This window comes from Crotalus tigris, unplaced genomic scaffold (genome assembly GCF_016545835.1).
Source record: "Crotalus tigris isolate CLP2741 ecotype Arizona unplaced genomic scaffold, ASM1654583v1 scf7180000017916.3911339, whole genome shotgun sequence".
Taxonomy (NCBI): Eukaryota; Metazoa; Chordata; class Lepidosauria; order Squamata; family Viperidae; genus Crotalus; species Crotalus tigris.
The window spans coordinates 3886684-3911107 of record NW_024096718.1 but is presented as its reverse complement, the minus strand read 5'-3'; the positions used below and the strand labels follow the sequence as shown (position 1 = coordinate 3911107).

The window sequence follows — 24424 nt, the reverse complement described above, 5'->3', positions numbered from 1 at the left end:
ATATTATATTTTCTTTGTGACTTTTTAATCCTTTTTACAGTGTGCGTGACTATATATACTTTCCTCGAATTTTAATTTAGTTTCAGAGTTTTCGTCTTGAAATTCTTAGTTCCTGCATTGCGGTTTGTTCTTATGCCCTTTTTATATTTCTTTTTGCATCTTAAATTTCACTTGTAATTCAATCATTAAATGTTACTGTTTTTCTTTTCGGGCATTTCACTTTCTTGCAGTTGAATTTTGTTTTCAGTGGTCATTACATTTAAGTGTCTTGAATAAATAAGATAATAATGAAATACATGTATCACGAAGTTTGGGAATAAAGTGACAGGTGGCACCAAAATTTTTCACAGAGTTGAGATATGGGAAAAAGACTGGAAATAAATTATTTGTATCATATGTCCTGATGACAATTTTAAAGAAAACAAAAAAACTGCATAAATTGAAGAATTATTTCCTATGTTGTGATTGAGAGGTTATGTTGGCGGAGGGGGGCGATGACAACTTCCTCATTGGCTCAAGGGGGCGATTCCTTCAAAAAGGTTAAGAACCACTGTTCTAAGTAATCATAATTACATAATTACATGAGAAACTGGAAACTAACCGTGTAAATAGTGCCTGCATTTAAACAGAAATGGAATTGCAAGATCACATATGCTCTGATTTAAAATTAACTTCTATCTTACACTAAAGTGAAGAGGCAAATTTAATAGTCCTGTAATCAGGTTAGTTTTTGTGGGTTAGAATTGGAAAAATTGCACAACTTAACATTTACTCACTTTTTCTCTAATTAAAAGTGGGTGAGTTTTCAAAGGTTGGGGTAGTTAAGATTATGTATAGGACTTTGGCTTAATACATGTCTATACCTTTTCATCAAGGATACTGAAGATGACCCTGAACGTTCTCATCAAATGATCATGCTGCGAAAACTCTGCTTGCCAATGATGTGCTTCCTCCTTCATACAGTCTTGTACAGCACTGGCCAGTATCAGGAAGATTTAAGACTTGCCGACTTGATTGCCTCAGATAGGCACAAACTCTATATGGTAATGTCTATGGACATTGTCAGTCATTCAGGTCATGGTTGTCCCAAAGGTCCTTTTTTCACGAGGCAACTAAAACTTTTTTTTTCTTGAAGATGTTTCACTTCTTATCCCAGAAGTTTCTTCAATTCTGACTGGATGGTGGGAAATGGCAGGATTTAAACTCCTTGTAGACAGCTGGCCATTTGCATTCTTGTAGTGAGTCGTTCAAACCCCTGGAGACTTATCTGTGTCCTCAGGGTCACCTGAGTGGAGCAAATGGGTGTGGAGCCTTCTTGGAACTGTTGAAAGGATTGTGTTGTAGACTGGAGATGATGATAATGATGATGATGATGATGTTGGAAGGGACCTTGGAGGTCATATCCCTCCCCCTCTGTTGAGAGAGGGCTGTTCAGTTTTGACATAGATGGCCTCTTTGACCCCTGTTTCAAACCAGCGATCCTCTCTGTCCGGAATGTGGTCTTTGCTGTCTTCAAAAGAGTGGCCTTTGTCTTTTAAATGCAGATGGACTGCTGAATCTTCTTCTGATGGGTTTGTTCTCTTATGTTGTGGTATGCATTTATGAAGTGGTTGTTTTGTTCCCCAATATACAGATCTGCAAATGGCTCACTGCCTCATGAAAAAAGCACCTTTGGGTCTATATGGTAATATATTTGGGCTGCTTTTTAATGCTCTGCTTCTCTCTTTAATTGCACTGTCCATGGTATTGTGTAGAAAATTCCAAAGATGAGAGACAAACTATTAAAAAGTACAAATAAGCTAGCTTTTCCAATTTTTAATAAAATATGAAATATAATTAAGCATTTGAATAAAATAGGATATTGGTAGGCTAACCACAAAAATGAATTGAATTACCATGCTGGTTGTTACAGAATTCAGAGAATTAAGAAGCGGAATGAATACTTCATTAAAATAGTTTTCTCTTTGATCATCAGATTTCCAGGCAAAGAAGATTGGATATTTTATCTCAAATTGTAGTTAAACTTAACATTTTTATTTCCTATCCTACAGGTATTTTCCAAGGAGGAACTCCAGAAACTCTTACAGAAGTTGAGAGAATCTTCCCTCATGCTTCTGGATCAAGGTCTTGATCCTCTTGGATATGAAATTCAATTTTAATTGCATTGTTCTAAGTAATATAAATAAAATTAATAATACAAATGAATATAAGATTTCAATCACAGATTCTTGACCTCCATGAAATAAAGAACATTTGGATTCAACCTCCATTATGTGGAAATATTTGAATATTACATTGGCATTGGCACACAGCAGTTTGGATTTTTTTATATGTAAAATAAAGAATTGCATGGATAACACTTTGTATTTTTCTCAATAAAATTATAATAATTTTGTAATAAGGTTTATATTGCTTAAATGTAGGAAGTAGTTTGCATCCATAAACCTGCTAGATTGTGAAGTGGCTTATAGATGTAACAAGGAAGTAATACAGTTAGTCCTCAATCTAGAACTTGTTATTTAATAACCAGAGTTAACAGCAGCATCAGAAAAGTGCTGTACGGTCAATAAAACGCTTCTGGCCTTTATAAAACATCACATCATAGGGAGTCCTCAGTCATATGACCACATTTTGGGTGTTTGGCAAACATTTATGGCCAATTGCCCACAGCCTCACAAAGGATTTCCCCTCCAGCCCCACAAAGGATATACCCTTCAGCTGCAGGAACAGCCAAACAGTCCCCTGAAGGATTTTCCCTTCATGCATGGAAGGGAGGGGAATCCCTTCAGAAGCCTGCAGGAATGGAGCTGAAATCCTTCAATAAGCAGATTTTTCACCCCATCTGCTTAGCAACCCAGGTAACTTCTTAACAAGTACCAGGTTTGCAGTCATTGACAAAGCATGTTTGGTTGCTACAGTATAAAAAGGATACTAAGGAATTGGAAAGAGTGCAGATAACAGCAACAAAGATGACTTGAAGGCTAAATCCTATGAAGAGCAATTAAAAGAACTGAATATATTTAGCTTAAAGAATAGACCAAGGTGAGACATCATAACCATCTTCCAATATTTTGAGTGTTGTCACACGGAAAAGTGTAGATTTGTTTTCCATATGCCCAAGAGTAGGACAAGAACTGATAATCCCTGACATCATTCTTGTCACTCTTTAACTGACAGACCCAAACTGGCTGGTGGCAAGGTCTGATGGGTGAGTGGCAATTGGCTAATCTGAAACAACCCAAAATCTGAAATCCCTTAATGGTGAGTAACGAAGGTCAGGGGAGCTACTCAGATGCCTACTGGAGATGTAGGGCTTGCCAAAGAACACTGGCTGACACTGGATGAGCCACCTTCCTCCCTGGAGGAAGATGCCCTTGGGGATAGACTGCAGTGTAGAGCAGTGGTGCACTTTCCTCCCTGGTCTGAAGTTTCCTTGGTTCCCCCCCCCCCCTCCAGCAAAGTGGCAGGAAATTCCATGCATTAGAGCAGTGGTTCTTAACCTGGGAGATATTGCCCCCCACGGGGCAATTTCATTTTTCAGGGGGGCAATAGAACAAAAAGGAGCAACGGGGCAAAGGAACAAAAAGGGGGCAATGGAGCGAGAAGTGTTGGGGACACTTTTGAGACTTTTTCGTACAGTGAATCGCTGTATGTCGTACAAAAACATCAGATCGCTCGCTATTAGTGGATTGAGTTGTGTTTTCAAATGTTCCTCCGCTAGCATCAGTACAGAATGCCATACATATGTGAAGACGCATTGCTTATCTTCATGCGCATTGCGCAGCAGCCTCTCTACCCATACAGTGGCACGCCATTGGCCAGAATATGGGAGATATGGGGAAAAGACTGGAAATAAATTATTTGCATCAATATGTCCTGATGACAATTTTAAAGAAAACAAAGGAAGTGTTTGCATAAATTGAAGAATTGTTTCCTATGTTGTAATTGAGAGGTTATGTTGGGGGAGGGGGGAGATGACAACTTCCTCATTGGCTCAAGGGGGCAATTCGTTCAAAAAGGTTAAGAACCACTGCACTAGAGGAGGCTTCATAATGGTTTTGCTGAGGGTCATGAGGAGAGGGAAAACAGCTTATATTAAACAGGTAGTCTTCAAGTTAGACAATTGAGCCCAAAATTTCTGTTGCTAAGCAAGATTTATTGAGTTTTGCTTGTCAGAAAGTTGCAAAAGATGATCACATGACCCCAGGACACTGCAACTGTCATAAATCAGTCAATTGCCAAACATCTGAATTTTGATCATGTGATCACAGAATGCTATAACAGCCACAAGTGTGAAAAACGGTCATAAGTCACTTTTTTCAGTGCATTGTAACTTTGAAAGATCACTACGTGAACTTTTCTAAGTTGAGGACTACATGTATAGAATGTTCTCTGGCAACTTCCCAGAAATCAATGGGGATGCAAGCAGGAGGTGTGAACTCTTCTGAAGTCATGACAGCACCGAATGTCTCAGGAATTTAATTTAGCAAAGTTGTGGCTGGGGCCCATTACTCCCCTGGGATTGAAATTTGACAAACTCATTTCATTCCCTTCCAACTTCCCAAAGGAAAGTAATTGGGGAAGAAGTCACTCCTGCTCCTACTGCTTTTTTACTTGCCCAAGATTCTTTTTCTCCAGGTGAGGAAATATCTCTGAAAGGATTACCCAACGGGGATTGTTTTGTGTATTCATAAAGTCACCAGGAACTGAAGCGATTTTGCCTTTGTGCCATGTCTCTGAAATCGTGGGGATGATTCTTTCTGTATTCTGGCTGTGTTCGCACCATTCGTTCAGTCACAAAATATGTGTCAATTCAGCGCAAACGGAGATAGAAAAGCGATGATGGCTTCTACATCTACATTCCTAAATGGCCAGTTCCAGCCTTTTGGGACTTGCGCCGCTGCCTTTACAGTTAGTGGCTCCGAAAAACATCCTCTTTCCTACCTCATAGGCAGACTTCTCTCACCCGGCGCCGGGTTGGGCTGACCTCACCGTTCCCAAGTGCAAGGCGACCAGTGTCGAGACTGGCCTGCATTTGCCGGCAGCTCGCGCTGAGCCACGATGACATCAGCCAGTGCAACAATAGCCGGAGCCCAGAGCCGGCCCCGAGATGCTTTGAGACCCTTACCAGGTGGGTTTCTGCCGAGGAAGGACAGGCCTCTTGCAGCAGCGGAAGTTCCTGCGCCCGGGTCACGTGGGCGGGCAAAGAAGAGGCCGTGGCTACAGTTGTGCCAGCTGTTTGCCCGGGAGCGGTAGCTGCTTCTGCTGCTGCTCCCCAGGAAGTGGACGTGGAACTGGGAAGAGGTTCGAGCATGGAAGGGTGGCTTCCAGAGCGTGGACGGTTGGCGGCGGGGCTGCTAGTAAACTTGGTGGCGTCTATTTGCATCGTCTTCCTGAACAAGTGGCTGTACGTGCGAATGGGCTTCCCCAATCTCAGCCTCACGCTGGTGCACTTCGCCGTCACCTGGCTGGGGCTATATGTGTGCCAGTCGCTGGGCGTCTTCGTCCCGAAAAGCCTGCGGCCGCGCCAAATCCTCTCCCTAGCGCTCAGCTTCTGTGGCTTCGTGGTCTTCACCAACCTCTCTCTGCAGAACAATACGGTCGGCACTTACCAGCTGGCCAAGGCCATGACCACGCCGGTCATCGTGCTCATCCAGAGTGTGGCCTACGGCAAGACCTTTACCACCCGCATCAAGCTCACTTTGGTGAGAAGCAGGGCAGGGTGTGAGGGGAGGACGGGTGGGCAAAAGCCGAGGGCGGCCCTCGCTTGCGCATGCTGAGGGTTCCCAAAGTAATGGGCTGCAATCCTAGAGCAAGGAGAAATGCTGGAAGTGAAGTATTGCCAGAAATAGTGTGCACTGTAGACAGGATGGCTTTTTGGTTGGTATGAAGGTTGGTTAAAAATAATTGATTCAGTTAAATGCTTTCCCAGGTCTAATGCTCCTAGATTTGATGGATTAGAGTGTCTATAATTTCTAGATCGTATAGATGTGTCGAGTAGGGATTACGAAAGCCAACATGCCTAAAAAGTAAAGAATTGGTGAAGGCGGCTGTACTGCTGTGTCTTACATTAAAATATATATAAAAATGTAAAATAATGAATGTCCATAGTTGATTGTGGCTAACTATGTAGGGGCTTTGACTCAAAACTATAGAATGTAAACACCCCCTTTTCATCCTAAAATTTGAATATACCAGTATTTATCAGGTTCAATCACAAAACCAAAATAATATCTTTTTAAAAAATTGTCAGACAAGATGTTATGAAAAGCTAGGAATATAGCCTTTGCTAGCCTCCTTGTCTTGTTTATACTGGCTAGAGGCTGTAGAAATTCTAATCATTTAGAGACCAAAAAGTTTAGGAAGACTGTTTCAGAACTAAGAAATAATACTGGAATAGTTAAGCATCAAATGTTTCTTTTTTCTCTTTCACAGATTCCTATCACTTTAGGTGTTTTTTTAAATTCCTATTATGACATGAAATTTAGTTTTCTTGGGATGATATTTGCTGCTCTTGGTGTTATAGTGACATCTCTTTATCAAGTGGTAAGTTAAATATGTTTTTTAATGCAAACTTAGAACAATATTTTATGTAATCTATTCTGTATTTTTCAGTCTTTTGAGTAGGAAATATTTGTTGTACATAACTTTCTTATTTAAATATGTATTATTTAACTGTAAGAAAAACTATTTTCTGTTGGAAAGCAACAGGTAGCTCTATGCATAAATATATAAATTGTATTTGATATATGCATTCTTGAGTTCATCCCAATCTGGTGTCAAGTTGTTTTGGCTATGGCTTTAAAATATTTGAAGAGTTCATTGATGAAGAGTGGAGTTACCGGGTTTTAAAAAATATTGTAGGATTGTGTGATGATCTACATGGGTGAGAAACTGTTGCTTATTCTGTTCTGTACTCAACAATAAACTGCAATAAACTACATTGTAATAATGTCAAATATTTTATCTGTGAATAGCCTATTAACCATTTGAACAGTTTTGAACATCTTGATAATGGTTCACCCTAGTTTCAATAGAAAAGAATATATGTAGCTCAGGGATGAACTGTGGAGTCCTTGGTATTCTTTGAGTTTGGTTGTTTGCTTCCAGACATTTTGTTACCCTATTACAGTGATACGAACCAGACTGAGTGCCCAAAAACTGACCCCACCCTGCTCCACCTCCCTGGTCCGCCCCCGCTATGCCCTCCCATCCCCTGCCCCTCCTGCCCACAGGACCACTCACCGCCTCCAGGGCCCACCGCAGATTGCCCAGGCAGCCCAGCAGCGCTATGGCGGCCACACCCTCTGCCCGCGTCCTGCAGCATCAACTGCATGATGGGATGTGAGGGCAGAGTCTTGTCTACGCTACCTGGCTGCCATGTCCTTGGCTGTGCTGCTCCATGTGGGCCACGCTCGAGGGCGACTCTCCTTCAGGGAGAGGAGGGGGTCGTGGGGGGAGGCAAGGCTGGGGCAACGGCACATGTGCCCACAGACAGGGCTCCGAGTGCCGCCTCTGGCACCCATGCCATAGGTTCGCCACCACTGCCCTATTAGGTAACATCTTCAAGGTTGGGAGGGATTAGGATTTGCTCTCTGTTTGCTTGCCTGTCAGTGTTGATGGTGATTTTTTCTTGGTAATTCCTTGATTACGCTGTTGTTTACTACTTGATAGTTGTTAATTCCGTTTCATAGCTTGTGTTGGTTCTGTTGTAATGGTTGGGTAATTAGGCACTCATCCATATTTATATGCATTATTTTTCCCATAATTTTTGGGTGAGAGATAGATGATATTTCCTTTTTTTAGAATGGAAAGGGAGTTAAAAAGACTTCTCAAAGAGTAAGTGGAGGTTTTATCATTAAACATACATTTTAAATTGAGTTTCCTCAGAGCAATAAAAATAACTGATATTTTAAAGTTTAAAATGATATTTTCATTAAAGATAATTAAACAAAACAGTAAGTGATTGTTTTTAGAAGTCTTTACTTATTGTTGACTTTCTACTGACTTTGGGAGCAGTAAATCATTACAGGTAGTACCCATAGGCCCTCTGCTTTCTCCACGCAGCAACAGGCCAACAGCTTCCAATGCGAGCTTCAGGTTGATTGTCCAGGAGTGTGTCCAACATAAGCTGCAGGGCATGCACTGCACCTCTGGCAAGCTCTCATTCTTTCACTTCCTCTCATTTTGTGCCACAGTCAACAATGCCTCCTGCACAGCCACCATCTTCGCCCATGGAGCCACTGCTGCCTCTCCTGTGTTATTCAGCAACAAAACATGCTATGCCTCAGAGTCCTTTCTTGCTGCACTTTCCATGGTCTTCAGGCTATTCGTCCTCACATTAACAATGGAACCTGGAAGTCTTCCACCTACACCACTGCCCTGCTTCCTCCCAAGCTGATAACTCCTAGAGTTGTTCAGCCAGCATGGTCAATGTTAAAAATATTGGGAGTTGAAATCTTCATATATGGAAGATGCCCACACTAGGGAAATTTATTCTAGAGCTATCCATGAAGGTCATAGCTGGAATTATATTTTCTTGTTTCCTACCCATATTATGCAGTTGTAGCTTGCATCAACTTCAAGTTCAAAAATTTTAGCTCACGTTTTCTCTGCCTGAATAACACTTCATTGCTAGCAAGCTTGCATATTAAGATGCTTGTTTGCTTTCGAAATATTTTATTCCATTTCTTTTTTTTTTGGCATTTTAAGGAATCTGTAATCTAGACACTGATTTTTATGCCATTGTATCAGTACAAACAGAAGAAACGGATTGTCTTTTCTTTCAGATGCTTTAGATGTCTTGTGCAATTGGAATAAATTGGGTTGGGCTATACATGCTTTTAAAGTACATACCAATGGAGTATTTTAGTAGGCATATTGTAATTTATATCAAGGTTAGATATGTAGACTATTAATATATTTGTCTTTGTTTCAGTGGGTAGGAGCAAAGCAACATGAACTACAGGTAAATTCCATGCAGCTACTATACTATCAAGCACCAATGTCATGTGGCATGTTGCTGTGTGTTGTACCCTTCTTTGAACCAGTCTTTGGAGAAGGTGGAATTTTTGGCCCCTGGACTCTCTCTGCTATGGTAAATTGTTTATTTTTCTTCTTCATTCTATTTGTTCTAACTGCTCTTAAAATTTAACAAAAAACATTCCTGTTCAAATATAGGCAAATATAACCCTAAATTTGGAAGTTCTAAATTGAATCAGTGTTTCCCATTATTTAGTTGCTAGCCACTGAATTTTCAGTTGTGAGATATTACAACTGAAGGACTGCATGAAAAGATCATCCACTACTGAATTATTTTTTAAAATAATCTTTACTTTATGCATTAAGATAAATTAGTCCAACTAATAATGACTGCATATAGTATATTGCTTTTCAAACTTCTTCTGGCATTTGTTTGAAGGCACACAATGAAACAATCTTGCTTGATTGTGTCTTGATTGATTCATTTACATGTCTTGGTTAGAGGGACGGCCTGGGATATTCCTTTGTTCTTCTCTTGCCCTGAATTTTGTCTATTTTTGGCTCTTTGACAGCTTCATAGTAAAAGTTTTGGGAGCAGCAACAACAACAGAAACAACAGACAGCAAACAGATTACTTATGAGTAAACAGGCAGTGGATTGGGCCGCACACTGTTTTCCAAGAATAATCAAAGGGCTCCTTATTATATTGTTTTGGAAGAACAAAAAAGACTATACTACCATTAGGTTTTAATATTCTGATGGTTGGTCATTTATCAATTGTAATGGCATTCTTCCTGCTTAATGTTTATTTTTACTCCATACTTTGTGGGAACATATTTTTTTTCAAAATAAAAATTAACTTTTAATTTATATTTTTATCCGTGCATGATGTAATCGAAAGGTATAATTTATAACTTCTGTAAATGATAAATAAAACTGCTTAGGAGATGGTACTTAAGATATTCCTAGAAGTAGATATTGTGAAATATCAATCTATTGAACCCTTTTTATATAGTTTTGTTAACTTTTATACTCCGTATTTCAGCTTGCAATTAAATGTTCAAAGAAAAATGCTTCCAGGTTTTTAACGTCAAATTGAATAATAATTCAAAATAGAGAAAGCTAAGGATAAAAAAATCAGATCTAATTGTTTACAAACACAGGCGCCAACTTTCAGAACAGCAATGCTAGATGAAGATCCAAGATGTTAGCATACAAGATGTAAGGTTCCATGACAAAGAGAACCTTTGCACAAGTTCCAATAAGTTACAAGGTTGTAATTCTTACTGTGATTATGAAATGATTGGACAGGCAATGATAAAGATACCATTTGCAACCATCTATGTCACTTTGTAGAGGATATTGTCTATTAAAAATCATTTGCAGTGATATGTAAGTGCTTTCTTTTCCTAATCCACAGTCTATGGTGCTGGTCTCTGGAATAATAGCATTTATGGTGAACTTGTCTATTTACTGGATTATTGGGAATACTTCACCAGTGACGTATCCTTTCACTTGGAAAATTATTGCTCCAGTTTTGCAAACTTATTTACTGTAGAAATTGGAAAACATCAGGTGAGTCACCAATAAACTATTTTAAGTAAAACTTTCAGAAAGTGTAGAATCATATTGTATTGGACTTAAACACTACATTTTAGGATCTTTCAACAAGTTTGTTTACATTGTTAAGAGTGAATTGTCTTAATTAGGTATCTTAATGATGCTGTATAATCTGATCTCTGGTACCGTGGTATTAATTGCATGTCAGTGTTACAACTATATTCAAATTATATGCATTCCATTCTAATTTATTATAATTTTGCTTATACATTGAAATATTATAATCTTATAAAATAAAAGCAGTTAAGGAATCCCATTGTTTTATGAGGGAATGACTCATCTCCAATTCTTGGATTTACTTTCTAAAGTAGCAGTAAAATAATGATGAATCTTTTATTGAAAATATATATATAATGAATACAGGCAGTCCTCAACTTACAACAGTTTGTTTAGTGACTGTTCAAAGTTACAACAGCACTGAAAAAGTGACATGACCATTTTTCACACTTATGACCATTGCAGTAGCCCCATAGTCACATGATCAAAATTCAAATGTTTGGCAAGTGTCTCATATTTATGATAGTTACAATATCCCTGGATCATGTGATCACCTTTTGTAACCTTCTAACAAGCAGTCAATTGGGAAACCAGATTCACTTAACCATGTTACTAACTTAACAACTGCAATGATTCACTTAACAAGTGTAGTAAGAAAGTTTGTAAAATGGGCCAAATGTACTTAACAAATGTCTTACTTAGCAACAGAAATTTTGGACTCAAAATTGTGGTCATAAGTCGAGGACTACCTGTATTGTTAGCAGTGAGAGAAGTTTTCCTTAAAGCCAAAAATGAATTAACAGATACATGAGAAAATCTTGCTTTCAGTTTTAGGCAGTTTTAAGAACGATTGTATACAATAAGGAACTATGGAGATGACCCTGGCAAAAGGATGCCATAGCACGGGGTAGGCAACCTTGGCTCTTTTATGACTCGTGGACTTCAACTCCCAGAATTCCTGAGTCAGCATAGCATAGCATAGCTGACTCAGGAATTCTGGGAGTTGAAGTCCACGAGTCATAAAAGAGGCAAGGTTGCCTACCCCTGCAAATGATGGCGAACCTTTTAGAGACCGAGTGCCCAAACTGCAACCCAAAACTCACTTATGTATCATCGGGTGCTGGGTGGGCGTGGCCCATTGGGTGGGTGTGCCTATTGGGTGGGCATGGCTGCAGTGGTAACGGCAGACTAGGTGGGACTAAAAAGTTCAAACAATAATTCCAACTTTGCGAGATCTTTTTTTTTTCCCCACAAGAAGTTGAAATTGATTGAATCTTTTTTTTTTTTTGCACACGGCAGTGGAGGCCTAAAGCGAAAAGGTTTTATAAAACTCAGCTGAAGGCCTAGGACTGGGGCGACGGCTCGCATGCCCACAGAGAGGGCTCTGCGTGCCACCTGTGGCACGCGTGCCATAGGTTCGCCACCACGGCCCTAACAGTAACAAAAATATTATTTAAGCTCAGGAGAAGAAGAAAATTTTATAATGAAATTTTAACTTGCTTGGCAATAAGAGAAAGGGAGGAAAATGCTATTAAGCTTTCAAAATTCTATTACTATAACCTATATTAATGAAGCAGAGTTCCAATTATTCTTGAGGGAGGTATTTTCTAACATAGCTTACATTTATAAGAGTACGACTTAAGAAGCCAAACCTGGCACAGGATTTAGTATTTGATTATTTTGGATTAATTATGTTCCTTAACCCAGTTATGTAGATACAACATGTTTGGACACTTCAAATTCTGCATCACTCTCATGGGAGGATATCTTTTATTTAAGGATTCTTTGTCAATTAATCAAGGCCTTGGAATTACATGCACATTGTTTGGCATTCTAGCTTACACACACTTCAAACTTAGTGAACAAGATGGGAACAAAAGCAAGCTGGTTCAACGTCCGTGAATTAAGTATTTTTGTTGATAACAAATGAATTACTTTAAAATGCACTGATTCCAAAAGCAATGCACTGTCTATGGATGAATCTAAAATTGTCCAGCTCCCAGCAGAGTGGACCCTCCCGAGCAGAGCAGATATTCTCTCCCCTATAGCTGCCATGCACTGCCTCCTTCTACGCTGGCCAGTTGGAGTATGGATTGGATTATATTGAGGGGTCACAGCATTCAGTAGAAAGAAAAGCATAGTAAAGAAGACTGGCAGATAATGAGTGTCTGCTAATGTTGGCATCTCCAGATTTATTTTCTCTCTCTCTCTCTCTCTCTTTCTATGTGTGTGTGTACACATACATACTATGCACAATTTGTTTCTTTAAAGGGCTGTTTGGAATTAACAGTGCAATCTTTAAGCGAACTGTCCTATTTATACCAAATGAACTCATTCAGACAGATACAGTGTTTTTTGCTAGAAAATTAATCATGTCCTTATGATTATGTCAGTATTAAAAGAGACTGTTTGCTTTTTTGTGATCAAATGAACATTGAAGTTCCTTGATCTGGTAAATATTGAGAAACCAAATTGTATCTTTTCTGGATTCTGGATTTTTAAATTTCCATATGGGATTTTGTTTCTAATAGTCACATACATTTTTATATTTTTCTGCATATTTTAAAACTTAATGAATATTTAACTATAATTACATTCACAGTTGAGCAAATTACTGATACTCCAAAATTATTAAGACCCGAGAATTTTACAAGTTGTTAAGTTTATAAGTATTACCTAACTCAGTGCAGGCTGGCTCTTGTACTTCGAAAGTTTTTTCTTTTTACTTCATTCAGGATTCAGTAATTTATACAAGAGGTTTCTTTTCTAATTATTTTGGCCAGTGCAGATGTAGTGTTACTCGCAACTTGATTTGTAAACTTTCTTGGAACTTGTATATATTTTTTGTTAAGTTTTAAACACATTTAAGACAGAACTTCCAAAGCATTATGGGGATTTTTTTTTAAATCAACATCATCCCCTTCTTTCAAATACTAGTTAAGGATAAATGCTTACTGAATATTAACTTGGTGATGTAAAAATAGCCATGTTTAAACCAAGATAGGGTATTAGTGAGAAATGCTATCATCTCATCCAAATGTTTCCTTATGTTTTAAATTGTAGTTCTAATATTGACTTGAAATTATGGGTTAGTTCAACTTAGTTGGATTATGATTAGCTATGGATGGCTGGACTAGTTTGTCATGTCACCATGCTCCAGATTCTATGCTATCAGCTCTATATAGAGGTAGCTCTGAACTCCAGACTGTAATAGAGACTGGTTATTATGGTTGGAAGTCATAATGGCAGTTAAGGGAAGAGGCTTCCTTAACAACCCTTTCGCCCCTGCTTTCCCTGATGTGGTTGTTCAATAGATCATGCCACTCGGGGTGGTTGGGAAGGCTCTGGAAGGCCTAGCACAGGGCCTGTTCCAGGATTCCAAGCCTCTCCCATCCCCTAAGACATCCATGCTCTGCTTTCCTCCTCTCAGAGTCTCTGCTGAGCTTGGGCCAGCTTCTCATCCCACCAAGCGTCACACCCTCCTCCCCACCTCATGTCACCACTGCACACTTTTCAAAGATCTCTGAGCTCAGGTTAGGAAAAGAGAACAGGCTGCTTTCAGGATGGCACTGCATGGCCCAGCAACAGAGCAGCTTGTTCTGCTTCCCTAACCCGAGCTCTGCAGTATTCCACCATGTTCTTTGGGGCTGCAGAATGCTGTACTAGGGAAGCAAAGCAAAGCACTCCATTGCTGGGCCGCATGGCACTATCCTGAAAGTAGCCATTATTTTTCAAGCCACCACAATTCAATGTGGCTGCTTGGAAAATGGCAGCCGTTTCTGGGGTCGCACCACATAGCCCTGGAACAGAGAAGCCTGTCCTCCTTTCCTAGAGATCTTTGAAAGGTGAGTGAGGAGGAGGATATAGGACCTGGTGGGATGGGAAGCAGGCCAAAGGCCTGCAGGAATCCAAGGAAAGGAACGGGGGTGGGAAACAAGCAGGGGGATGCTACAAGATCCCTGCGGTCAGCCCTAAGAGCAGAAGACTGAGGGCATTGCAGGAGCCATAACTTCGGCAGTCGGTTGTAAGTAGCTTTTGGGGGCTGTGCAGTAACTTTGAACAGTTGCTAAGCTATGAGTCACAGGTCAAGGACTATCTAATGGAACAGCAGAAGTTTACAAAAAGATGAGAATGCTATAATAAAAGTGTAGCCTGGGACAAATCTTTTATTATTGCTTTATATACTGAAAACTGTTGTGTTCTGTTTTATTTTTGAGAGCCAGTCTGGTCTACAGATAGTCCTTGACTTACAGCCATTCAATTAATGACCATTTGAAGTTACAACAACTCTAACAAAATGACTTTATGATAGTTGCACTGTCCTGGGGTCACTGTTTGTAATTTTCCCAGCTGGCATCTGACAAGCAGTCATTGGGAGAAGCTGGGTTCACTTAACAATATGTGACTCACTTAACAAGTGCAGTGATTTGCTTAACAACTGTGGCAAAAAGAGTCATAACAAGGGGCAAAACTCACTTAACAACTGTCTTGTTTAGCAGTGGAAATTTTGGGCTCAGTTGTGGTCATAAGTCAAAGACTACGTGTAGCGGTTAAGGCCTGAGTCTAGAAACCAGGAGACTGAGATCCCTGGTTTTGCCTTAGACGTGAAGGTCAGCTGGATGACTTTGGAGCAGTCATTCTCAGTTGTTGTGGGGAAAATGGAGGCAGGAGAATTAGGTATGTTTGCTGCCTTAAATTTGTATGTGCGAGGAGTGTATATAAATCTTTAAAAATATATTGGGAAAAAGACTTTTCTAGGAAAGGAACAAAAGTCATTTCCTAATGAACCTTTAGTTTTAAAATAGTTATCATCTGAATATTCCAAATATTAACTGTAATTCTAATTGAAAATACCCAATATGAACAAGGTGAGTTGATCAACTGTAATAATTTACTGTTTGGCTACAATTCTAGAAGGGAATGCAAAACTTGAGAAGAACTGGACTAAAATATTACACTATGATTCAAAAGTCATAGCTGCTTTAATTAGACATATTGTCTGATTAATGTACTTTTTTGGAATCCAAAGCTGCAAAAATTATAAAAACCTAACCATATTATACATTAATGTAATGATCTCTAAAGTTCTGGAAATGCAAGCACAGTCGGTATTTTGCACTTTTGATTCATTTGTACTTTTTGTTACAGGAAAATGTAGTTGCTTCTTAATTGTATACATTTATGTTAGAAAATAATATGATAGGCTTATGTTGCTTTTGGGAGTGCATATAAAATCAGTCTGAAACAATCTGCTTTGGGATGAAGCTTTCTCTATTGAAAGTCATGCTGTATCAGTCCTAGTCTAGCACCTTAATCTCTTACTGACTCTATTGTGTATGTTTGTCTGTATTACGTTCTGGTATACTCACTATCCATCCACCCCTGGCAATTTCTATTTTTACAAAGAATAAACCCTAAAGCAGATGAGGAACAGTCTTTGCTGTCCTATTACAAGTAGATACTTAGGTCCCACAAAAGATTTAAATTTGTTTTTATCCCACCTTTATTGTTTTTCTAAATAACTGAAGGTGACAAACGTAACTACAGGTAATCCTCAAGTTACGGATGTTGCATTTGTAACCAGGATTCATAGGAGTGAATCACATAACTTGAACTTTCGCTCACGCATTCGCTAATTGAATATGTGGATCATTAAGTGCATGAGATATCTCAGGGTGGGGAAGACCATGGGGTGGCCTAGTGCTTCCGGCCACCCAAGGTCTCCCCCAACTCTGTGAGATACCTCATGCTTCCCCCTCTCCCTCTCCCTCCCCGACCAGGTCACTTACCTTACATAGATCAAGATGATCAAGGGAGCTGTCTCCTCTCCAGCCTCTCTGCCTTCTATTTTCCCCTCAACAATCCTATGAGGCAAGTTGGGCTGAGAAAATGTGACTGGCCTAAAGATACCTAGCTGGTTTTCACTCCCAGTTTCCTGGTTTCTGGTGCCTTAACCACTACATCAAACTGGCTCCTATGAATCTGAAATTCAAAGTTTCTGTCAGTATTATGAAAGCTCGGCTATTTCATATAATGAGCAGCTGGATCTTAGCTATTATTCAAAATGCAATATTTGATAGCTGTAGTTATTATTCAAAACAGCCTGCTAGCAAGTAACATTCAAAACGGCATGTCCAGTGCAGTGTCATTGTGCACTACAAAGCAATTTTGTGCTTGCAAAGTATTTTCTGAAATGTAAATACATCAAACATCAATTTCTGCTTGTTTCATGTCTTGAAGAGGGTAACAATAATTTAGAGTATCCTTATCCATCCAAGCTCAATGTATTCTTTCCTCAAGTATTTTAGAGAACAAAATGATAACTCCACATCTCATTCAGCTATAACATTTATTGTATTTGTAAACTAGTCATAGATGGGGAATTTGTAGGTTTCTAGATGCTACTGGATTCCACTTCTTGTCAGACTTAGGTTTTAAGAATAACTGGAGCTATAAACCACTAATATCTAGAGACTTAATAATTTCTCATCTCCTTATTAATATAATTATAACATACAACAAACATGTACAGAGTATTAATAGAATGGTGTAGATGGCAGTATGCACTGGGTGAGAGTTTTTTTAGTGTCAAATAGAATATATTATCATAAAATATATGACTGTATAAAACAGAATGGTAATGTTTTTTAATGCAAGATACTTGTTTTTCTTTATGAATAAAATAGATCTTTATTAGTCTTGCCTCTGAATTCTTTTTTGCTTTTTTAGGAAAACTAGAACAGTTTTCACTTGTTTAATATCTAGAATATCTCCCCTCAATATGCAGCAGATAAAGTGATACATATTTTTAGTCCTCTTCATTTTTCAAAATACTTCAGTGCAATGTTATGCTGAAAAATAAAAGGTCAAATTTAAGAAAAACATGATTGTGTGGATACTAATATTCTACAATTGTCCACTTTCATAATTATGCCTGATTCTTACATAGATAAGATAACCTTTATTGTTATTTTTTTACTATGGGCACTATATATTAATCACTATACATTTTGAATACATGGTGGAAAGAGGCAACTTGAGAGTTCACAAGGTTGATGCTATATGAAACAAAACTGTGGCTGAATCTGGATATACTGCTTCAGATACCACAAAGCCTCCTTCCAGAAAGTAACAAGGAAAACAAGCCGTGAAGAGGATATGTAGTGTCCCAGAAAATCCTGCGGACCTTGCTCAAGCATCACTTATATGCTCTGTCCTGGATAGAAGGAAATGAACTGCCAATAATCTTTTCTGCCATCCTCGTCACCGCCTTCCTGTCTGAAGCAGTAATGCTTCCAAATAAGACAATAATGCCATTTAAAAGGATGCTCTCGACCGTTCTTCTGTAGAAAGTTATAAGGATTGAGGAAGGAAGATGTGCTTTTCTCATGCGACGCAGAAAATGCAGGTGCTCCTGTGCCTGCTTCACCAGTGTCTCATTGTTGAGTGACCAAGCTAGTGTACTTATTAGCTACACACCCAGAAACCTTTAGTTTTTCCTAAGTTTAAAATGAGGCTGTTTTTATTACACCAGTTCACCAAAACCTCTACTTCCTTGCAGTAAGCACCCTCATTGTCATTTTGAATAAGGCCCACTACTGTTTTATAATCTGCATACTTCACAATATGATTGGTGGCAAACCTGGTACCACAGTCATGGGTCAACAAGGTGAACAACAGCAGATTTAGGACACAACCCTGATAAGAACCTGTGCTCAAGAAAATAGTGTTAGAAATATTAGTCCCAACTCGCACATACTGGGGCCTGTCAATGAGAAAATCAAGAATTCAGTTGCACGAAGAAGTATTGAAGCCTAAAAGGCCCAGTTTGTCTACCTGATGCTGAGGAATGATTATATTAAATGCTGAATTGAAGTCAACAAACAGCATTCACACAGGAGTGTTTCTTTCCTCTAAGTGCGCCAAGCTCAGATGGAGAACAGAAGTAGCATCCTCTGTAACTATATATTTAATATTACTGTTTTAAGTCAGTGGTTTTCCCCAAGACCCAAAGTGTAGCTGACCATAAGATTACTTTGCTGAATGAAGAGCCTGTTTCATAAAACTAATATGTTTTAGATTTAATTTTAGTTTTAGTGCTCATCAGGTGTCAGTAGCTTGGCATATCTTCCTGAAGCCCAAGCAAATAAACTGTAAAGTGAAAATATAAAGTGAAATAAATTCTAATTCTGTTAAAAAGAACCCTATAAACAGAATGTGTTTCTATTAGTCACTCTTTTATACTTGTGGGCTGATATGGATTATTATATATTACATATATTATAAGGATTTGTGGTTATAATGTAAAAGGGGCCGGCTGTTTTCCTCCAAATATTTTGGATTATAATTTCCACAATTTTATCTTTGATCTTGATAGCTAGAGCTCATTGGCAATATAGTAAAAACTCTTGGAAGGGCTACAGATTGTCTCCTTTTGCAATGTTTAATTAACCTGCGACAGGGATAGGCCAATGGGAATATTTTAAGTGTGGGGAAGAGATATCTGGCAGTTTCACAAAATGGATATTGTGAAAGAGACTCCTGAAATATTTAAAAAACACTGTTTCAAGCATCTCTTTCTTTTCTACAAAATTAGTTACCAAAATATTCGCTGTATATACTCATTTGTGTGAATAAATAGCATGCCACTACTTAATTATTATAATTTGTAAACCAGTGGTTCTCAACCTTTTTAATGCCACGACCCCCAACCGGTCGTAAGTCGAGGACTACCCAACTGGTCATAAGTCGAGGACTTTCCCTGCCCGGGAGCGCCGCACATGCGTGGTGCCGCCCCCTGCGCCGGCTGAGGCGTAGCTGGCAAGCGGAAGAGACGATGCAGGACAACCACCGGCTGGGCCATCAGCTGGCCCAGCCCAAGGGAGGTAAGGCACCCACCGGGCCCCACGCACGCCAGCAACCCTCCTGTGCCCTCCGGCCTCCCACCTCCCACTCCGGCCCTCTTTTACTTACATTTTTAGTAGTTGCTCAGCAGGGAGGGGTGGAAACTTCCAGACAGCTTGCCTTCGCTGCAGACAGCTTGCAGCACCATTTGCAGAATGGGACTTTTGGCGGGCTCAGCAGGGCAGAGACAGCCTGGACAATTCCTATTGGCTTTTGAAAGCCAATAGAATTAGACTCTATTCAAGAGAGTCTATTCTATTGGCTTTCAAAAGCCAATAGAATAAAAGGAAGTAGCACAGCTAAGGAAAAGGGGGAAAAAATGGCAGACTGCATTTGGCGACCCCCGTGAAATGGTCGTTCAACCCCAAATGGGGTCCCGACCCACAGGTTGAGAACCACTGTTGTAAACCATCCAATAACCAAAGCTTGGATGTCAGAATATAATGTGCTGATGTCAACCCATAGTACAGCCTACATCCTGAGGCATCTCTACACATAGAGCCAGTTTGGCTTAATGGCTGAGGTACTGAGCTACAAACCAAGAGACTGTGAGTTTTAATTCTATGTTAGGTATGAAGCTAGTTAGATGATTTTGGGCCAGTCATACTTTTTCAGCCTCAAGAAGAAGGCAAAGGCAAACCACTTCTGAAAAATGTTACCCAAAAAGATTTCATGGAATTGCCCAGGCAGTGGCTAGGAATCAAGACTAAGTTGAAGTCATGCCAGTACATGTACACAAACACAAAAGCAGATGAATACCATAATATACTAGGAGAAAAATAATACTCTTGAAATTGGATCTGTTTTTCAATTTGAGTAAGGCACTCTAACATAGCCGCAACAATACCAATAAAAAAAAAATCCTATCCAGAATTATTGCTGAGCCTGGATGAAAAAGCTCTACTTATTTTAAAAATATTGTTTATTTTTGTCAGAAAAAAATGTTTTCATGAACTTATATTAAACAGCGTTTGGGATTTTTAAAGAGGTTTTACTAGTACACAGAGAATTCAAGATAGAGCATTAAATTATCTTATTTTTTTCTTGGGTATAGGGCAAGAGGTTATAGCCTTGACAAACTATCACAACAATGTGAACTATAGAATTTCAAAAATTTTTGGGCTTCCGGTTCCAGTTTGCGGCGGTGCGGTCGGGCGAAGGGAGTCGTCCCTTCGCCGATTGAGTTTCCCCTGCCAGTAGACTCCTTAGAGCAGTGGTTCTCAACCTGTGGGTCGCGACCCCTTTTGGGGTCGAACGACTGTTTCACAGGGGTCGCCTAAGACCATCGGAAAACATATTTCCGATGGTCTTAGGAACCGAGACACCGCTCTGCATCTGTCTCCACACGGCCTCCGCCATTTGCAGAGAGAGAGAGACAGGCACTTTTGCTTCCCTTCTCTCTCTCTCTCAGATGTACTTACCGCCTGCAGGGCTCCTGATTGGCCCTGCGCCTGGGTACCCCACCCCCTGGGAGAAGCACGGCCAGGGCCTCGTGGCTTGGAGCCGCCCAGGGAAGCCCCAGGATCCCTGCTGGGAGCAGCCCGCTGGAGGCTCCACTGAGTCGGCCAGCCCTCCCGCAAGCCGCGGCCCAAGGGAGACCACCCCCTGCGATCCCCAGCCAGTCCGACCATTGGACCTGCTGGCCGGGAAGGCGCACCGGAATCCAGGCTGCTGGGAAGGAAGAAGGAGATGCAGCAAAGGTAGGAGAAGAGAGCCGCCTCCTGGGGCCCAACGCTGGAGGTGGCTTCCTTGCCCTCCCCTTCCTCCTCCCCTTCTTCCTCTTGCTAACCCCAAAGCAGCTTGGGCGGGTGCCGGGACAAGAGGGGTGCCTGGGGGGAGCAGCTGGGCTGGACGAGGGGTTGGCAGGGGCCGTGTGGCACCAGCCCCCACCACAGCTCCATTGGATGGGCGAAGGGTGAAGCTGGGCAGCATGGAGTCCTGGCTAGGGCAACTGCTTCCTCACCCTCCTCCTCTCCTGCCTCCTGCTGCCCCCCCAGGTGGCTCAGGCAGGCACTGCCTCCACCGCGGTTCCATAGATGGGCGGAGGGTGAGGCCGGGGAGCGCGGAGTCCCAGTGGGGATGGCGGCCAGGCCAGGGGCGGCAGGGACCCCGATAATGCTGCCCTGTCGCTGCCGCTGCCGTCGGAGCTGCTGCCTCCCATCCTCCCCCTCCCCGCCTGTTCGGCTGAGGACGCGCAGAGGCCAGGGGCGGTGGGGACTCCTGATGATACTGCCATAAGAGAGAGAAAGAAAGAGAGAGAAACAGAGGAAAAGAAAGGAAAGAGAGAGAGAAAGAGAAAGAGGGAGGAAACAGAGAAAGAGAAAGAGGAAAGAAAGAGAGAGGAAAGAGACTGCCTTCCCAGTCGCCGAGAAAGGGAAAAAAAAGAGCCGTGAGTGAGTTTCCCTTTCTGCCTCATTGCTGAAAGCTTTTTTTTTTAAACGACCGCTCATTCAGAACTCCTTGGGGCTTGTTTGCACAAGCTTGTGGCAGATCAGTAAATAAAGGGGTGGGGGAGCCAAATGGTCCAAGTCATTTGCACCCTGAATGTGTGGACGCTGCTTTCATGATTTGCCACCACCACCACCCCCTCTCTTCCCGCCCTGCTCGGGCAACGCGCTGCTGCTGCTGCTGCTGGCTAAGGTGAGCTGAGCTGCGGCGCTGAGCCAATCCCCACACCTCCTGGTTGCCCGGCCATGCTCCACCCCCGGCCGCCCTCCGTGCCGTGCTGGAGCCTCCCCTGCACTGCCCGGCCTGCCTCCCTCACCGTCGGAGGGCATCTGTGTGTGTCTCCAGACCTTACTGGACTACCATCCCCAGCAGCCCTAAAAATGCAATTCTGCGCCAACCGCAAGCCACAAGATCAGCTAAGCAAACAGACCCCCGTGGAGAACTCGGTGAGACTTTCCTTTTACCTCTATTTTCTTTATGCCTGTGAAAAGTTTTTTTTTCCCTTTGGAATTACTCCCTTTTCTGGTGAAGCGGCTTTTTAAATGGGGGAAGAGAAGCACAAAGGATTAAATTTATTTTTGTTTTATTGTTGATTTTATCTTTAGAGATTGGGAGCCTCAAGAAAGTTTTTTATAATATTTGGAGAATACTGTCTGCTTTTACCTTTATGGTGTCTGGAAGGATTGAACATCTGTTACTTTTTGACTCTGACAAATTTATTCATTGAACTTGTTACCTTTTCTTCACTGGAAAAGCCTTTATTTTGTACAAAGGAAAAAGGCAAGGAAACTGGGAGGAGATGGGTATTGTGATCATTTTTTATATATAGTCTCCTTTAAAAGGATAAGGATTTGAAAGATAATAAAAATGGAAGAAACCGGTGTAGATATTACTTATAAATATATTTTGGACAAAATTTTGGAAAATACGGAGAAGATAATTGCCTGTTCAAAGGAGATTTCTTTGTTTTGACAAGGCAAAAGACAAGGACTAATTGAAACATCAATTTATACACAAGAGGCTTGTGCCCTGCTTATCGAGGTGGAAGAAATAAATCCACAGTTGGACAATCAATTGATTTTGGAAAAAAGATTTGATATCAATGGACAAAGGACTTATGATAAGGAACTGGACGATCTTGTTTCAGAAGGACAAGTTGGTTTGCAGATACCATTTGAATTTGAGATAGAGAAAAAAACATGGGAAGAAGAGAAACGTGATTAAAGAGCACAATATAAAAGAAAGGATTTTAAGTGAAATTTACTTAATGTTAAAAGAAAGGGGAAATGATGTTCTGCTACGAGTCGTTCAGATTAATTACAACTTTTATACTAATTTAACAAAATGTATAAGGGGAGCTTTCTTTTTGGAGTGTATAGTGTGGCAGGCGGAGGCCTGGTTATGGAAACCTGTTTGGACTAGAAAGAAACCCAGAATAAGATACAAATATTAAATCTGATTATAGTAATGTGGTAAAGGCCTTACAGCGATTTGGATTGAGTTGGACTTGGATTTTGTTAAAAGGGCTTTATATGTTTTTATTATTAGAGATGGTATAATGAGAAAAGAACTGAAATATGGGAAATGATGGAATTAATTATTAGAGATTTGGAGACATAGTGAAAAACAACAGAAGATTGATGAAAAAGAGAAGAATTTATTTTTGGAGTTAATAATGCTTAAATAAAAAAAAAACAATTGGGGCACCTGAATAGTAAATGAATATATTAGTTTAAGATTAAATATTTGTAAAATTAAGAAAGCATAGTACAGGATTTTGGGGATGGATAAAGAGTTTGTAAACTTTTATTGATTAATGAAATTCATATAAAGTGACATATTCAATGAAAATTTGTTTTAGAAATGTTTTAATAAGCCTATAATAATATAAATAGACAGAGAATGTTAGTTTATTTTTAATTATATAGCTTGGATGAAATGTTATATTAGTGAATGAATTGGTTTTAGAAAGATATTGACTTGATTATAATGTTCTTAAGAAATGTAATTTTATAGATTAAAATTTTTATTGATTAATGTAGTTGATGGTTAGATATAGGGATGAATGAATTCATTTGAAAATGTATTAATTTGATTATAATATTCTATATAGATAGAGAGGGAAAATTTTAAGAAATACTGGGTATATATGTATTATGTTATTGCTTTTTTTTTTTGAATAAATCACCATGTTTCCATGTGGGTTCTCAAGCTGTGTTGGTGTAAAATAGAAAACTAATAAAAATTGTTTTGAAAAAAAAAAGAATTTCAAAATTTCTTGACTAACATAACTTTACCAAGAACACTTGTGAAAACAAATAATACATCAAAATGAGAACAATGAATTTGAGATAAAAAAGTCCCCTGCATAACTTATATTTATTTGAGTTAGATTTTTAATCTGCTACACCTAGAGGAACCTTATGAAAATTGTATCAATTATTATTATTTTTGTTGATCTGAATCAATTTGG

The 24424-nt window shown here is 39.9% G+C and overlaps 1 protein-coding gene and 1 long non-coding RNA gene across 3 annotated transcripts; both read left to right on the top strand.

Moving 5' to 3' along the window:
• Positions 1-439: 439 nt before the first annotated feature.
• On the top strand, positions 440-2398 carry LOC120308449. The gene is made up of 2 exons (XR_005556849.1): positions 440-1043; positions 2052-2398. It is a non-coding gene; the product is annotated as an uncharacterized LOC120308449 (long non-coding RNA).
• Positions 2399-4271: 1873 nt separating this feature from the next.
• On the top strand, positions 4272-23870 carry LOC120308448 (solute carrier family 35 member E3-like). 2 transcript variants are annotated; one of them, XM_039344528.1, is made up of 5 exons: positions 4272-5705; positions 6436-6546; positions 8939-9097; positions 10403-10557; positions 22557-23870. In XM_039344528.1, exons 1-4 carry the CDS (start codon positions 5313-5315, stop codon positions 10538-10540), a joined length of 801 nt encoding a protein of 266 aa, XP_039200462.1. In that variant the 5' UTR covers positions 4272-5312; the 3' UTR covers positions 10541-10557; positions 22557-23870. The 2 variants fall into 2 exon arrangements, with proteins under 2 accessions (XP_039200462.1, XP_039200461.1); XM_039344527.1 differs by lacking the exon at positions 22557-23870 and adding an exon at positions 12315-17297 and having other exon boundaries at positions 10403-10485.
• The last annotated feature ends 554 nt before the right edge of the window (positions 23871-24424 follow it).